At 42.1% G+C, this 19,013-nt stretch overlaps 1 protein-coding gene across 2 annotated transcripts in view; it reads right to left on the reverse strand.

The window, feature by feature from the left end:
- The window catches only part of LOC148523752 (uncharacterized), a 31,056-nt gene extending 13,603 nt beyond the window's left edge, over positions 1-17,453 (reverse strand). Inside the window, exons 1-2 of one of the 2 annotated variants that reach the window (XM_088472763.1) lie at positions 17,302-17,453; positions 5,672-6,470 (exon numbers count right to left, since the gene is read on the reverse strand). In XM_088472763.1, the coding sequence (XP_088328889.1) occupies positions 5,672-6,445 (774 nt within the window). In that variant the 5' untranslated portion in view covers positions 6,446-6,470; positions 17,302-17,453. Of the gene's footprint in view, positions 1-5,671; positions 6,565-17,301 lie in introns of those variants that run through there. The other variant, XM_088472764.1, reaches the window with a different exon arrangement.
- Positions 17,454-19,013: the final 1,560 nt, after the last annotated feature.

Raw genomic sequence — 19,013 nt, forward strand, 5'->3', positions numbered from 1 at the left:
TAAAGTACCAATCAATCAGTTCCTAATTGCCATGTCAAAAGCTGTGTTTGAAAAATGACAGTTAGGAGCTGTTTGGCTGGTACTTTATCTCTATCCACATTATCTCCATCCAAGGCTTAGTAAATAGACCCCAAGTTACTTTCTTACATTTACATTACATTTGACTTTGTAAAATGAGTTTAATCCAGATAACACAATAAGATTATCAGTTTCATGGGATACATAGGGGTCATTATAAAATATGGTGCAAAATCTTTAATATCACTATTAATATATATCATCTTTAGAATGTATAAATAATATCTAAACTGATACATTTATTTTTCAAAAAAGCTAATTTAAGAGGAACAGTACATGGGATTACTACGTAACTCAACTAACAGATTCATAAAATCATTAAATTCTTTTTAAAAGAAAACATTTTCCAGTGTAATCTCTGTAAAATATTCAATTTATGAAATTATTTGTATATTATGCCAAGTCTTCAAGATATAAATTTATTGTTTCTGCTTCCCTAGTTCCATCAATGTGAGTATCAAATCCCTGTTAAAATTAAACCAATCCAGGTGGCTAGTGGTTAAGGTTAAACTAGGCTCTGCTACTACTAGCTAGTGGATAAAGTAGATTCCTGGCATGGTGACTAGTGTAAAAATCAGATACCAGTCCTGGAGCCAAAAGTAATATGTCACGATTTTGTTTTTATTTTGCGAGTTTGACAGTAAATTCGCAATGTTTTTGCTAATTGCAAATGTAATAGCGTGTGAGAACAGGTGTTTTCGCATTTTTCACTTTGCCCACCAAATCACAAATTGCCAAATCACATCCAGATGTTTTCCTATTATAGGCCCGTATTCAATTAGAAGAGAAAAGTCAGTTGCCGGACTTTTCGCCGTCATCGCCTACACCCGTATTCAATTCCAAATCAGTGAAAACATGACCGGTCGAAACATAAATTGGCGAAATGTTCTGTCAGTTTTGGGGAAATCAGCCTGACACCCCCCAAAAGATGCACTGACATGGGGGATCACTCTGGATACCCCCGAATAGCCCTGCTGAAGGTATTTGGCCACTTTAAATGGTCTCAATAGGTGTTTTTTTGTGTTTTTTAAAAAGTGGTGAATAATAGCATTTTGGAGGGTTTTTTGAGAAAGTAACTAGTCCCATCAAATTTGGGGTACGTGGAAATGGGTACTAGCATATTTTGAAGTTGCTAATGTGAAGTTTTAAAAAACGTGAACAATCCACCTTCCGCAACCACATGCAATCAAAAAAAACACCTAGGGCATAATTGGGGACCCCCCCTGAGTCTATTTCGCTAGTTTAGAAGTGTGTTCCGAACCTTTTTTTTTGGCCCCCAAAATGAAAGTACCTTTTTTTGGGGTGACCAGTGGTACTTTTTAAACTTTTTTGACACAGAATACCTATGGAGGACTGTCCAAGGGGTGCAGGGTGGTTTTTGGAAGTTTTCACCCCAAAACCCCAATTCTGCAGTTTTTTCCTCCGGGTCTTCATAGGCGAAACTCTTCCGCTGGTTACAAGGCGCAAACTTTTCGCATCGGTGAAAAGTCTGACTAATTGAATACGGGGAGAAGTGGAATTGGCGAAAATAACATCATTGCCGAAACTGACTTTTTGCTTCTAATTGAACGCGGCCCATAGACTTACAACTCTCCAAATGTAATAGGTTGCGATTTGCAAATTCGCAAGCCAAACTTGACTAAAATTTGCCAGAACTTTAGACCAGGTTCAGATAGGCGAGTTTATCCTGAGCAGATCAGAGTAACACAGAAACATGCACATATCCATGTGGTTACATCATTGGATACAATATCGCGGTTCCCACCATTGATTTCAATGGAGATTTCTCACCATTGAAGTCGATGGAGGAGACAGGCTGACCGCACACAGCCAATTAGTGAACAGCTCTGACGGAGATGTCCGCTGATCGGCTGGCTGCTCCTGCAATGACTGGGCACACTTGTGGTCATAGTCCTGGAGCTTACGTAAAAAACATCCCAGTCCTGATATAGGCCTTTCCAGGCCATATCACTCACCTGTTCTGTCTCCCCATTCTGCTGTCATTCCTATACTGACACCCAGTTGAGTGCAGAAGCTTTATTATTGGAGATAGAAAACTAGTTGCGCATCTTGCTGTAAATTCCCACTGTCTGCCAGAATTCACTGCATGAGAAGCGGCTTTTACACTATCAACACTCTATTACAGAGGTTCCAAATGCAGTCCTCAAGGCTCCCCAATAGTTCAGGTTTTAAGCTGCATACACACACAAAGATTTTGTTACCAACAATTTTATGAACGATTTTCTGTCAGATTATCTGTCAGATTTTTTAAAGTGTAATAAATGATTTTTGCATATTCCCTTAATGAAAATCGTTGAGTTGACAAGTCTGACTGAACTACAAACTACAAACATGAACGCCATGAACGATAATCGTTCATCGTTTGACTCAGAAAGTGAACGATTTTTTCAAACGATTATGATTATGATTATGTTTGAACGCAGGTGGTTAAATCAAATTGACTGAGGTATTAATTTATACCCCTTTTACACCAGAGCAAAAACCTGGGTTTTTGCTGGGTCTACCCGGGTCGCAGCTCAGTGTAAAAGGGTCCCTGAAAAATAACCTGGGTCAAGTGACCCTGCAATCCAACCCAGGTAGCTACCAGGGTTGGACCCAGGTAATGGTGCAGTGTAAACGGTGGAACCCGGGTTATCTGACCTGGGTCATGCCTAAAATGAGCGGATTGGTGGTTGTGGAGCAGTCACCTCCCACTTTTTATGACCTCACAGGTTTAGCAGGGCAGACCTGAGTTCAGTGTGAACAGGGCTGACCTGGGAGTAACTCAGATCAAAGGTGCAGTGTAAATGGGTCTGACCTGGGTCTGACCAGGGTTGGAGCCATGTCCAAAAACCCAGGTCGGACCTGGGTTTTTGGTGGAAAAGAGGTATATGTCACCTGTGCTCAGCCATGGATATCTCTAAAACCTGAATTGTTAAGCTGTCCACACACTAGACCAACTTACATCCAACTAGTTGATTGGTTGGAATGAAAATCTGGTAAGGTATAAAAGCAAATGACAATCAGCAATTTGCTCCCAAATGCTGGAAAATGGACAAAAACTATTCGAACAAATTGTTTACATCAAACATTTAATAAACTTGTCTGAACGTCCATTTTCATCTGTTATCTGGCATTTAGGAGCAAATTGCTGATCATCAGTTACTCCCATACGTTACCAGATTTTCATTCCAACCAATCAACTAGTTGGATGGTTGGATGAAAGTTGGTCTAGTGTGTGGCCAGATTAGGGACATTAATGAGATCACAGAGCAATTATCCAAGACACATTGCATAATTTGTTTAGTTGGAGAACCCCTTTAAACTCAAGTGTGTTATTGATTGGGAAACATGTGGTGTATCTAAATAACCACTGATTAAATTAATAACAGATGTATTGTTTAGGACAAACTTAATCATTTATTCATATAAAAACTCTATTGGGATATAAATTGCTACATACTTTCCTACTTACCAAATCCATTTAGAGTTCCTGTTAAATGTTTACTTTGCTAATAATAACATAATAACCCGGGACTAGGGTTGCTATAATATCCCCACTGTAGTATAGATACTCTAAAATGCTCCTTGGCTACCTGGAAAGGACTAAACAACAGGGTGTCACCACTCACCACCAAAGATTTTGCAAACAAACAAAAAGGAATAATCCCTTTTGTTTGTTTTTCATAAAATCAATTTAATAAGAGGCACATTTGAATTACACAGGTTCTGAGGCTGGCAGACTGCAAAGTCCGCATTTCACCTGGTTTTAATCAGCCACAAAACCTGTGTCTCTGATTAAAGAGATATTATACAGTAGCAACCCTATCCAAGACCCATTTGCTGGACTAATTATGGGGAGGATTCTTCAAAAGTAACATTTACTGTAACAAGTTAGAGCCCTGGTGATAGGTTGTGTTTTCATCTGTGTGATTTTTTTTCTCAGCCTCAAAGTTGTGGTTTATTAAATGTACTGTTCTGTTGAGTTCCTGTCAGATTAGCTGTATTACTTGCATAATATGCTATAATGGAATATATTAATATTAATCAATTTTACATTTACTTTAATTGGCAGGCTAACTGGCTCCCAACAAAAAAATAATCCTAGTGTGTATGTGTGTGCGCATGTAATAGGGGATATAGAATGTAAGCTCCACTGGGGCAGGGTCGGATGTGAATGGGAAAATATTCTCTGTAAAGCGCTACGGAATATGTGTGCTCTACATAAATAACTGGTAATAAATAATAAATAATAAAAGGCAATCAAATTTAACTGACAATTTTCTGTTTTGGCTGACCGATCAGATCATGAAAGGAATATGTTTTGTGGACGTTTTTAACCATTTTTTCGGTGAAATGTCGAAGCGCTCATGCCTACACACTATGCAATAAATCAGGCTGATCACCCGATTATTGGCAAATCACCCCAATAACTGTATAGTGTGTACCTAGCTTTAGAGTGTCTTGAGGACTGAGGGCCCGATCACGGATCACAACTGCAAAAGCGTATGCAGATTGGTTGATGGTGCGCACTGCTCATGCATCGCAGTGCGCCTGCGTGAGTTAGCATTGTGATTGCTCTGTGATCACTCACGCAGAAAGAAAGCCATTGCAGAGTGAGTGACGGGAGGTCAGCATTTGGGGATGGTGATGGGGGAGTGGTCGAAGAATCCGGGCATGCCTATCCATTTGAACGCCGTTGCATGGGCACTAAATGATGGGCGTAAATAATTATTATGGGCATAAATTAGCTACTGCAACAGTATACGCAGCTTGTGTACTCACTGCGTTGGACGAGGTTAGCAATTTCTGAATAAGATCAGTGCTGCTATAAATGTACGTGAGGGGCCGATGTTACTCAATGTTACCAATGTATATGCAGGACTGCAAGGTATTACGGATGTGAGATAGCGGTAGTGGGCATCTCTATGCTGGCTGTGCGACGGCTTTGCGATTGCATTCATTAGCATATTTTCACAGCAGACCACCGTACATAATCACAGCTGCGATCGCAATAGCGATCAGTAGTGAATCAGACCCTGAGTTTGGGAACCACTGATCTAGATCAATGCCCTGACTCATTTCTGTCTTCTGCTGGTGGGCTGCTGTCACATACATTCACCGTAACAGCCCGATAGAGCATGTACCAGTTTCCCATGTCAGGTTTGAGTGTATCAGTTACTACCTGCACCACCCACAGACTCAAAGGGAGAATTTTCCAAGCTTCTAAAGAGGACTAGTGGAGAAGTTGCTAATAGCAACCAATCAGCATCTAGCTTACGTTTATCAACTCCATTTTTTTGAATGATATCTACAAAATGATTTGTTGCCATGGGCAACTTTTCCACCTGTCCTTTAATCAGCTTGAGAATATTTCACACTTGCTTTGGAAAATGTTTCAAGATCATAAAGCTATTGTTGCACTATTATACACTGCCCATATGAAGGAGTGCATAGAAAAGTTAATTTTAAATAATAAGATATTCCTGCAGAAGGATTTTCATCTCTAAAATGTACTAGCTCAAAGTGTTCTATGCTCTATGTACATGAAAGTGGTATTGTGTGATGTTTCAGAAAGATATATAGAACTTACGCTCCAAGCCAGACTCCTGGAGTAGTGTCTTAACTCCTCCATTTGCTCTAGTTTGAAGTGACACTGGGAAAGAAGATCAATCAAATATGAGTATTCTGCTGCCTTTTCATCTCCTAGGATTATATTCTCTTTCTCTCTCAGTTCTGAGAACTTGGAATCACATTCATCAGAGCTTGATTCATTGTTACGCTCTGATCCTGGATGTTCCATTGCCAGTTGGTGATTATTATATTTCAGCTTCAGATCAAGGAGTCTGAGGTTTCTCAATGTTTTCTGGAGAGGAAGGTAAATCCTGGCATTGCTATGTGCTGGTTGCATCTCTACTGTGAGGTGGGGAACTGTCTGGCCAATATCCAACTGTTTGTCATCTGAAAGTGTTGTAAACTGTCCCTCACTTAGGGACTCTCCACCTCCTCCAGTCCAGTATGTTGTGTTCTTTTCAAAGCACATTTTAGGTTCTTCCATGAAAAAATTTAATTGCTCCTCATGTTCCCTTCCATTTTCCACACAAGAGTGTTGAAAGACCACAAAGTCTTTCCCGGTAGTATCTAGGTTCATCATGTCCCTCATCTTCACTTCTAGTGAACTTTCAGAAAGTTGGCTTGTGTCCTCAGTCTTGGATGTGTGACAGTCGTCATCCTGTTCTGTGATTATGTCATCATCTCTGGACTCATCACTAACAATAAGATTTGTGGGACTTAGTCCAGTTACTAAAATATCTTCTTCAAAATTGAAACTTGTCCTGTCTTCCCATAATGTAAATGAGCTCTCCATTTGTGTTCAAATATGTTTCCTCAACCTGTAAAAGATAGAAAAAAATAAATAATTCCTACTTATAAACATATTTTAAAAGGCACTCTCATGCTTGATACTGTAAATGCTTAGAAATGTGGGGGTCTATTTACTTAGTCTTGGATGGAGTTAAAATAAACAGAGATAAAGTACCAGCCAATCAGCTCCTAACTGCCATGTCACAGACTGTGTTTGAAAAATTACAGTTAGGAGCTGGTTGGTTGGTACATTATTTCCGTTCACTTTATCTCCATCCAAGGCTTAGTAAATAGGCCCCTTAGCCATGGAGAGAAATAAAATGGAGAAAGATAAGTCCCAGCCAATCAGCTCCTAACTGTCATTTTTCAAACAGCCTGTAAACTGACAGGAGCTGATTGTCTGGGACTTATCGTTTTCCATTTTAGCTCTCCCCAAGGCTTAGTAAATAGACCCCTTGGAGAGCATGTATATAACTTGGTGCCCATACATCTGCGACGGATTGCCACGATCCTGCAACCCGGCACCGCAGGATCGCAGAAATCCAACATGTTGGATTTTACTGATATGATGATCGTGATCAAAAAATTATTGTGATTGTCTAATCGGGGACATTTAACATGTCAGCGATTCTGCAACGGATCGCTGAACATCGATGGCATTTCTGCTTCCATCGACGATCAGTCGCAGATGTATGGGTACCTTTTCTCACTTAATTGCTGTTTAGTTTAATTGGGATATATGTGAACTACTCAGATAGACACCTGGTATGTTTAGTTAAGATTACGGTTAAGGAATACCTCGAATGTTACAGAAATAGGGAGAGAGAATAACCTTTTCCATTTTAGTTCCCCATAACGATTGTTATTTAACTAAAGAAATGTGAAATTCCTGCCATAAGCTGAAGTTTAGGACCCTATACATCTGCCGGCCGATTCACAGATTCCCCGATTCATCGGGAGCCTGTCGGAAATGCTTATCGGAGGCCATCGGTGATCGCTGATCCATCAGGAAATCAGTGAAATTCTTCATCTTACAAATGCCTGAATCGGGAATTGGCCCAATACATTGCATAAGTATGGGGCCTTCAGTTACACTATAGGGAGTAGTTGGCTGTTGATTACAGTAGAGTTATCTAAATGACAACGGCACATTGTTTTTTTAATTCATATTCCCCAGTTGATAAGATGATTTGGAAATAACTAGCTCTAACATTACTTTTAGTGTCTGAGAAGACGTATAGTGCTGGCACTTCCAGGCTACTCAAAAGGTGCTGTAAAACACTCAGCAAGCTTTTTTCCCGATCTGGCCGATTCCGACACATTGGAACGACAGATCGGGTAAAAAATGCCCAAATCGTGAGACCCCACTCACGCCCCCGCAGGTCGCGCATCGCATCTTCAGATCTGCCGTGCAGTACGGCAGATCTGACAATCTAGACACAAATGCACTGTTAAAAACTCTGGCTGCAGGAGATCGGATGAAGATTGGACAGCATATCGTGTGCATATCATGTTCAGAGCTGCCGGGGAAGAGTTTGAAGGGAAATTTCACACATCGTCGGATCGTGAGTACATCGGTATGTGTCTGGGCACCTTAAGAATCAGCTTCACAATAAACATGGCCTAAACAAGAACTTGGAACACATCCCTTAGTGCAGTATATTCCACTTTTTAACAATTACTGTATGTCGCCTTCATATGATGGGCTAAATGTAATAGCCTCCGAGTTTTCGAAGATGCGAGGATTTATGAGAGTCTACCTGTTTTTTAAAGTGGCAATCATTTTCAAGGCTAAACCAGCTTGGTTTAGCCTTTAAAATGATTGCCACTTTAAAAAAGCGGGGAGACTGGCATAAATCCCAGAAGTTAGTATGATAGAAGTGCTTGCGTGTTGTCAAAACCGGATAATTGGGTAAGACAGAATCTGTTTGCAATCAGGAAAACCTGCACGACGCCATCTTGTGAATGGCAGCAAGACTCCATTTTAGAAAAGAAAGCTTACACAAGCGCCATTTTAGGTAGCAAAAGGAGGTACAAGCGTCATTTTGTCAAAAATACATAGTACACAAACCACAGTGCAAAGTTGCTAACAGCTTTTTAACAATCTTCCCCAAACACATACCGACAGTGTTCAGAATACGTAAAATAACTTTCCAACACATTAAAATCACCACAGACTTATATTTGAGCAACAGCAAAGCAGTGGTGTTTTCCCCGCATACATACATTTAAAAGCAATGATCCCGTAACGCAAAAAGGATAATTATTACTTGGTTTAAACGCAATGTCAGTATATAAAGAAATTAATGTTTTCTGTAACTATTGCTTAGTAAAGGACAATTGGACTGTGTTCGGAAAAGTACTGAACTACTCTGTTTCCACAGCGTTCCGGTGACATCAATATGAAGATCAGAACATGCGGCTATGAAATATGAATGTTAGAGAGAATAACTATTTGAAATGTTGTAAGCCATAAGCAGCTTAGATTTGCATGTGGGGGATGCAAAGGGAGGTTGGACACCTTTTGTATCCATTTGAAATTGTCCAATAAATGCCCTGTAACAGATTTCTAACCCTTACCAAAAGACAATGACATTGTGTAGGCTTGTTTACATTTTTGTCCAAAGGACTGGTTATTCCAGTCTAATCAATAGATATAGCTAACTGGGACTAGAACCTAATTAACAGTAGTTTCAAGAAACCAAAAGTATACTCCCTTTCTGATGACCTCACAGGTAAAAGGAGGCGGGAACATAGCATGCACATTGTTAAGAACACACAAGCCAGCAGACACACTTGCAGATCTTTTTGGAAGAGAGAGGTTCCCTCCCTCACAAGACAACGGGGTCTCAGTTCCTCTGGGTTATAGCTAAGTATAAATTGTGCAATATTTAGCCTATTTGGGTGTCTGTAGCTATTTTTGGTGTTAATCTGTTATTAGCTTAGCGTGGTTTGTAGTTTTCTAAGGATATTCATGAGTCTGTGTTAGCATACAGTGGATGATATTATGTTATCTAATCTGTACTTTTCATCTACACTGTAGGGTACAATAGTCTGTTATCAGCATGCAGGAAAGGGATTGATTATGGAGTTTTTGTAATATTTGTAAATGATTGATGCTGGTTGATTGAGATCCTCATGTGCTCTGTGTTAGGGCCTTCCCATGTGCTCTGTGTTAGGGCCTTCCCATGTGCTCTGTGTTAGGGCCTTCCCATGTGCTCTGTGTTAGGGCCTTCCCATGTGCTTGAACAATATCTCTGCTTGGGAGAGATAGGCTTGGTATGTGTTGTATACTCATGAATGTAATCATAGGGTGGTATCAGTTATATATTATGGAAGTTGAATTAATAACAGCTTTGAATGGTCATAAGTAATTGCCGTGTGGGTCAGATAGGTATATTGTCTGCAGTTTATTAGAGATGGCTACTTCCATGTGGGGTGAACAAAGGAAATTATAATTCTACCCAGTTATGGTGTTGTATGGGTCAGATAGGTATATTGTCTTTATTATAATTGTGATCATTGATGGATGTATGATTTACAGAGTTACAACTTAATGTGAGTTTTCAAATTGGAGTTTGCCTAGGGATCATGAGGCTTGCAAACAAAGGAAGAGCATGTGCTTCAGCCCTTCCCCCTCCCCACGGTCTTGTGGGTACTGGATGAGGTCTGTTGTAGGATGGTATTGTTGTATATTGGAATCCGCTTGTGTTGTACATGTTGGAATATTAAATGGTGCAGTGTTTGCCTGATGTGTTGGCATATGATATTCAGCTTGCATATTTAATTAACTATGGCATTATGGGAGATTTCAATGAGGTAGCTTCATAATGGAGTTTGTTTGTAGACCATGCGGTTTGGACAATAGGGCAGGAAGCATTCCCAACCCCCCTCACACACACCCACACACACCATCACCAGCCATCTTGAACATGTGCTCTCAGCAGACATTGATATCTCTCTCATTGTATTTTAATGTCTCTCTTTCTCTTTCTCTCTCTCTCTCTGTTTTGTCTCCCTGTCTCATATTGCTCATTGTATTTCGATCTTTATTAACCATTTCATGTATATTAACTGTACCTTATGACCTAATGTTTGTACAATTTATTTGCGCTCATTATTAGATCATAGCGTTGTAACATCTGTACTTTTACCTGAATAATAATCTTTAGCGCGTTGGACTGCTATTCAACTGTCTCAGTATTTCATTAATGGTATAATCAAACACAGCGCTAACTAGCGACATCTTGTGGTTTTAGAAGGTATAGGCAGGAATGTATTAAATGGTTTATTTACAAATTCAACAGTGTAGAGCAAATGTAAAATTAAGTCAGAATGTGTGGAGGTATGAACAACATATCAAATAAAATATTTAAAACAGTGGCCGACTCTAAGAGTAAGATATACTGTATGTGTGATGCGTAAAAATACTAATAACAGGACCAGCAATGTTGAGACTGAGACGAACAAACAAACATATAACACACTTTTAAACATTCAATGTGTTTTTGGCTATTCCAGTGTTTGTGAGCAAATGGACGACTGTCATTTGTTCCCATACATTAGCAGGTTTTCATTCCAACCAGCCAGATTGGACAGATATCTGACAGATAATTGTATAGTGGATGGCCAGCTTTACAGTGCATGTTTTCCATATATCCTTGCTTTGCGATTCTGTGATGAGACCTGGAAAACATGCACTGTTAGTGTGCCCTGTGGACTAGATTTGAGAAGCACTGCAATAGAATGATAATATAATTAGTTTATAATTGTATTTCCCTGTTTTATATTTGTCTTGTTCTCCAACTATCTGCAGGGAATCGGTATGAAACACCGATGGACAGGATACCGGCTGTCAGTACACTGACAGCGGCATCCCGATGGTTCAAATCCCGACAGGGCAACAGTGAGTAATGTTCCGCTGTCCTAAACCTAACTCTGCCCCCTTGCGGCTGATACTTACCTTTCCAAGGTGTCCTTAGGATTGGGATGCCGTCTGCCTGGATCCCGATGTCGGCATCCCGAGTCATGTCTGGATTTCTGTGCCGGTATTGTCTCGGCGATCAGGATTTCGATGGCGGGGTTCTGGCAGACGGAATCCTGGTTGTTGGGATGTTAACCGCATCCCATCTGCAGAGCACTGTGGCACCTTAATCCTCTTCCCTTGCCTTGTTTTAATATATATCTCCCAACTGGAACCCTCTCATTCTACCGAAAATCGGTGCCTTCTGGCAAATACCAGGAGGGCCAATGGGCTGATCTTGCCCGAAAGCCTGGCCGAGCAGCCAGTGGCGTCCCTCCCCACGTTGTCTCCCTGTGCAAGGAGGGATGCTGTGTGCGAGCCACCGAAAAGGAGGCATGACCCCCAGACAGGGGGTGTGGCAATGTGGGAAAGGGATGTGTGCTCACGGCCTGAATCCCTGTGGTCCCTTCACCGTACTTAATACAGGGGGGCAGGGTGGGTGCGGACTTCCCTGTGTGCAGGGTCGGCCGGCTCCTCACAATGTCAGGAGCCGAGTGCTGCACTTAATTACACAGTGCAGCATCCAGCTCCTGTCACTGAGGTGGAGTCTGCACCTTGGTGTCACCCCTTGGCGGGTGACACTCTGGTGTGGCCCGCATCCTCCTTGTGACACCACTGCGAGCAGCTCCACCCCCCGGCGCTGTGCTCGGCCAGCATGTAGAGACAAGGCATGCCGCATGGCCACGCCCCTTTTCCATGCGTGTGCACTTAGAGAGGGATTCCAGGCTGTTCTACAGCCCCAGTTCAATATCAAGATTGTTTCGGCTGCAACCACTCTGTGAAATTCCCTCCCTCGTACAAGATGTTTCCATTGCGTCTTTCAAAGGCTCCCTGAAAAGAACCCTATTTAGGCAAGCTTAATCCATAATCTCAAACCATATACTTATCCTCCCTGGGCTATTCTTCCTAATTATGACCTCTCTGTATAGTTAACAAAAACATACATTTATTGTCTATCTATAATCAAACAACCTTCTGACTACCAAACCGATATTACTGTATGACTGGATCACATAGCTTCACTAAGTAGTTTATTCTGTTGCAGTCTGGCTGGACTGGTGGAACTTAAACTTGCATATAAAACTTATTTTTTTCTACAGACTGTAAGCTTGCAGGCCCTCTAACCTCTCTGTCTGTTTGTTAATTCACAGCATGTTTTATTACTTTGCTTCAAATTGTAAAGTGTGTCGAGGCATGCTGGCACTATGTAAAATTTTTAATAAATAAAACAAAGCATTAATAAAACCAGCATAAGTATGCTGGTATGGCTACAAGTTAAAACCGCCTGTACCGTTACAATTATTATTTTTTTCTAACCATAAGAAAGAAAAAAAAAAATAATAGTTATTGTCAATTTGGGGATATAAATTTAAATGAATTAGAGAACATTTGCTTTAAGATTATTGCCTAGTACAGAGAGGTGCCTGATTAACCAGTGCAAGAAAGCACTTTGTATTTGTAGGTGACGAGCTACTATGCATTCTAATGAACTTGGGATCACCATCTGCTTTATTGTATTGAATGTGGGGTAGGTAAGTATAGCCAATGCTGAATTAAACACTTTGAGGGGAATTCAATTAGGAGTGAATACATTCGTTTGGTCGAATCTGCGCGGAAGCTGCCACTCTTTATGGCAGTGGGATTTAGCTCAAAAGTGTTCACTACACCATAGGGACACGAGCACTTTTGAGCGAATCGGGCATTCGGCTGACCGTGCAAAGGATACGAGAAGGGCTGCCGTTGCCGGCGTTTAAACTTTGTGGCAACGGCAATTCGCACCCCTCGCCTGCAATTGAATTCCCCTCTTTGAAGGGTATACAATTAGAGGCGAAATCATTCCATGCACGTCCCCGCTTTTCGCCTAATTTAATTGCAAAACAGGCAAAAACGGATATAGGTGAATGTGGCACAGGCGAAAAGTACTGAAAGAATTGGGGAAATCAGTCTGTGCCCCAGAAAAAGATGCACTAACATAGGAAATCAATATAGATGTGTACTAATAGCCCTAATAAAGCTATTTTGGGTACTTAAGTTGTGTAAATTGCTTCTTATTAGCGTGTTTGTAAAAGTGGTGAAGAATAGCATTAAACAGCATTTTTTTGTGAAAATAAGTAGTCCAGTCAAATTTCGGGTACTTGAAAATAGGTGCAAGCATATTTTTATATCTCTAAAGTGAACTTTTTAAACGCGTGAAAAATTCACCTGCTGCATGCACCTACAATCCCAAAAACTCCTGACCCATCTTTGCAGCCCCCCAAGAAGCCTATTTCACTAGTTTTTATGCTTATCCCCCCCACTTTTTACATTTTCACCCCAAAAATTACATGTCTTTTTTAGAGTGTTCTTAGGTTTTTTTTTTTTTCAGATTTGTCTTTTGGGGGGCTGTCCCAAGGGCTCTGAGTCGTTTCCCCTTGTTTGCACCCCAAAATAAAGATTATGCACTTCTTTTCACCTGCTATTCATTGGAGAATCTTTTTTGGCGAATTCAATGAATCGAGTTTCCTTTTAGGCAAAATTGTCCTGGAATTGAATTAGGTGAAAAGTTTTTATGCAAAATTTCTGCAAAAAAACAGGCAAAAAAGGCTTTTTATGAGTCACAAAATCAAAAACTATGACTGGCCCTTTTTTGACCATTAACCTAATTTGACAGATCTAACTGCCACTTATCTAGCTTTACGGGACAAATACTGATAAATCAATTTCCTTAACAAAAAATAAAATAATTTGTCTTCCAAATTAAAGGTAGATTTATCCTAACAATTATTAAATGTCTTTATTCAATAATAATAATTAGAAACACAGGAGCCTATGTAGAGTTGAATACAATTTACATTTAAAACTATTGCTGGGCATACACTATACAATTATCTGTCCAATTTGGCTGGATGGAATGAAAACCTGGTAATGTATGGGAGCAAATGACAATAGAAATTTGCTCCCAAACACTAGAAAATGGACAAGATTTTCCTTCCCACCAGACAGATTGGACAGATATATGACAGATAAATGTATAGTGTACGCCCAGCATAAGTAATGGTGCATACACACGGAGAGATTTTTCTTCAGATCTGAATGATTTTAAAAATCATTCAATCGTTCATATCTGAAGGAAAATCTGACGTGTGCAACGATGAACGATGCGCAGGGCCGGTTCTCCCGTTACGCATGGTACACAGCTGCGTAAGGCGCCACATAGTGAAGAGCGCCTCAGCTGCGTACCATGCGGGCCGCGGTGCAGACTGTGTCTCTGTGACACAGCTGCACCGCGTGTGTAGCGCTACACAGCACAAACACACAGCCGCCGGAGCCGGCAGCTGTGTGTTTGCTTTAGCAGCTGATGAGAGTCTGACAGACTCTCATCGGCTGCTGCTGCTCCCACTGCTGGACCCGGACATCTTCCGGCTCCCGCAGTGGGTAATGGGAGTGACGCGTCACTCCCATGACGCGTCACTCCCATAATGCAAAGCGGCGGACGGAGGAGCTGATCTCGGCGGCGGGACCAGGAGCGGGTGTCAGGTAAGTGTTTTTTTTATTTTTTCTATTATGTCTCTACTGCAGGGGGGCGGATTACTACTGGGGGCACTACAAGGGGGGGGGACTACTGGGAGCACTACAGGGGGGGAATACTACTGGGAGCACTACAAGGGGGGGAAATACTACTGGGGGCACTACAAGGGGGGAAATACTACTGGGGGCACTACAAGGGGGGAATACTACTGAGGGCACTACAAGGGGGGGAATACTACTGGGGGCACTACAAGGGGGGGGGGAATACTACTGGGGGCACTACAAGGGGGGGAAATACTACTGGGGGCACTACAAGGGGGGAATACTACTGGGGGCACTACAAGGGGGGGAATACTACTGGGGGCACTACAAAGGGGGGGAATACTACTGGGGGCACTACAAGGGGGGAAATACTACTGGGGCACTACAAGGGGGGAATACTACTGGGGGCACTACAAGGGGGGGAATACTACTGGGGGCACTACAAAGGGGGGGAATACTACTGGGGGCACTACAAGGGGGGAAATACTACTGGGGCACTACAAGGGGGGAATACTACTGGGGGCACTACAAGGGGGGAATACTACTGGGGGCACTACAAGGGGGGGAAAATACTACTGAGGGCACTACAAGGGGGGAATACTACTGGGGGCACTACAAGGGGGGGAATACTACTAGGGGCACTACAAGGGGGGAAATACTACTGGGGGCACTACAAGGGGGGAATACTACTGGGGGCACTACAAGGGGGGGAATACTACTGGGGGCACTACAAAGGGGGGGAATACTACTGGGGGCACTACAAGGGGGGAAATACTACTGGGGCACTACAAGGGGGGAATACTACTGGGGGCACTACAAGGGGGGAATACTACTGGGGGCACTACAAAGGGGGGGAATACTACTGGGGGCACTACAAGGGGGGAAATACTACTGGGGCACTACAAGGGGGGAATACTACTGGGGGCACTACAAGGGGGGAATACTACTGGGGGCACTACAAGGGGGGGAAAATACTACTGAGGGCACTACAAGGGGGGAATACTACTGGGGGCACTACAAGGGGGGGAATACTACTAGGGGCACTACAAGGGGGGAAATACTACTGGGGGCACTACAAGGGGGGAATACTACTGGGGGCACTACAAGGGGGGAATACTACTGGGGGCACTACAAGAGGGGGGACTATTACTAGGGGCACTATATAATGGGCACTGCATAGGGAGGTACCACTACTGGGGGCACTGCATGGGGGGGAGTACTACTGGGGCACTATATAAGGGGCTTACTACTGGGGGCACAAGGGGCACTGCACTGGGGGGACCACTACCGTGGGCACTGTAAAAGGGGCACTGCATAGGGGGGGCGCCAAAAAAATACTCGCTTACCAAAAAATTTGGGCTAGGGCCGGCCCTGATGATGCGCGTTCCCGTTTGTCAGATAACGATATCTGACATCTGATGTGTTTGCAGTCAGTTTTGGACGATTTCCATTCATTTTAATACAGTAAAAAATCGTTCAATCGTTCATCTGACATATCTGACCGTGTGTATGCACCTCAAAAAGGATTTTTGCGTGTTGTGGCTCCTCAAGGAGCAAGCTTCCAATTGAGGTTTATGGATATTTAACTATTGGATTACTTCAGGGGACTGAAAAAGAGGAAGTTCCTGCACCACCGGAACTAGGTGAGCAAAAATAGCAGTTGTATGTGGGCTGTGTGTGTGTGTATGTGTATATATATATATATATATATATATATATATATATATAATTTTTTTTTTTTTTTTTCTCCATGTTCCAAAACAGGTCAGTGCAGTACCTGGATGTAGTACTACAAATGCCAGTAGTGCAACATGATATGATATTCTATGATATCACCTAACTATTAAAAATGAACCCACACTCACCCACTAGGGGATGCAGTTTTTTCTACGGGATCTTGCAAATTTTACTTGCATGATCTGCATGATAGTGAATACAGCTTGGCACTGACTGGCCTAGGTCTGGTTGGCACTAACATAGGAGTTAATTTATTATAGAAGCCTGAATCTGCAGCTTTGTCAGCAACATTATTAATCATGCAATATCCAGATTTTTTTTTTTTTTTTTTTTACATAAACTACTCACGGACATGTATAGACATTTTCTTAGAATCCCATTTACGTGAACAGAGGGGCATCTAAGCAGCAGAAGTGTCAAAGTGATTCAGGTACACTCCAAAATAAAGCTGTCTGCCTGATGCATTCTTTAGAGTTTGCACATTATAACATGTCACAATTACATAAAATGTCACAATTATTTGGCTTTTAAATGATAATATGGAGACCTACCTGAGGTCCTGTTACAGTCTCTTCATCCTCCTTTCTTGTGCAACTCCACGGATGGCGATCTGATGGACCCTCTCACATAACAAGGATTGTATTACACTTTCTATGCTCTGAAAACCGAGACGCACAGTAGCAGTAATCTAGTAACCGTTAACTGTTTCCACTGGAGTGGAACCTGGCATAAAAGAGGATGCTATAATCCTAAACAGTCTATAATAGATACTTTTGGTAGTTTACAGAACAAACTGACATGCACTTTCCAAAGCCAAAATGTATTGTATAGTATTTATTAATATTTATTTATATAGTCCTAGGATAATCCAGAGACATTTTATCACAGTAAAAAACAAAACAAACACCTTTGTTTTATCAAACAGGGAAAGATAACATACAAAGATAAGAGGGCCTTGCTTGCATGCTTACAATCTAAAAAAGCCACACTATTGTATAACGGCAATTATAGTGGTGTCTGTCTTTATACTGCACATCACACACATTTTACACAACTACATTTTATAACACAGCTCTATATTTTACTTAAGAATGCATGTAATCTGCTATATTCCTGGTTGATTCTAGTTGATCACATGCTAGCTGAAATGTCCTGAAAAAAAACATTAACCAAATAAGGCAAGTGATTTGTGAATGTATGTCCGGTAATTTGTCTGGTCCAGTGATGGCCATTGATGGTTCTACTATACATCATGAATGTTTTTCCATCAACAGAAAACCATCAATGGTTTTGCTATCGATGGCTGAGTGCTGCGTATGCGCAAACCTCAGTCTCTGGACCCTTTGCCACAGATGTTCTTTAAAGCCGGAGTGCTGCCGTCAAGGGTCAGGCTTTTTGCCTCACCCTCGATGACGGCACTCTGATTTTAAAGACCTCAGACCATCATTGACCACAGACCATCCCTAATCTGGTCAATTTCAGCCATCACAGTGTATAACCTGTGTTTTCTGTATAGTAAGAAGAATACTTATGGATATGGGCAGTGCTATTTGGATAAGAATGTATATAATGTTTCAACTCCAACCAATCTCGCTATCGCTGTTGACAACACCATCATCTCCCCTGTCCCCCAACTTCACTGTTTGGGTGTCACCCTTGACTCCACACTCTCCTTCACCCCCAACAGTCAATCTCTGGCTCAATCCTGTTCCAGCTACGTAACATCGCTCGCATTCTCCCAGAATGCTACCAAACTGATTATTCATTCATTAATCATTTCTCGGCTTGACTACTGCAAACTTCTCCTTACTGGCCTACCACATTGCCATCTTGCCCCCCTCCAGTCTGTTCTCAATGCTGCAGCTAGACTTATCTTCCTCTCCCGGCGTTCCACTTCTGCTGCTCCCCTCTGCCAAAACCTGCACTGGCTCCCATTCCCCTACAGAATCCTCTTCAAACTCCTTACCTTCACATACAAGGCCCTCTATAACTCTACTGCTCCCTACATCTCCAACCTCATCTCCTTACACACTCCCTCCCGCTCACTCCGGTCTGCCAATGACTGTTACCTCTCCTCCACCCTGGTTACTTGACCTCATGCTCGTGTCCCAGATTTTGCCCGTGCAGCCCCCCTCCACTGGAATGAGCTCCCTCGTTCGATCAGGCTCTCCCCGACCTTGCAGAGCTTCAAACGTGCACTGAAAACCCGCCTGTTCACCAAAGCATACCCTTCCACCACATAGCCATGTTACCAGGTCTCTGT

Source organism: Taudactylus pleione, unplaced genomic scaffold (assembly GCF_031769625.1).
Source record: "Taudactylus pleione unplaced genomic scaffold, aTauple2 ptg000128l, whole genome shotgun sequence".
In the NCBI taxonomy this organism is placed as follows: domain Eukaryota; kingdom Metazoa; phylum Chordata; class Amphibia; order Anura; family Myobatrachidae; genus Taudactylus; species Taudactylus pleione.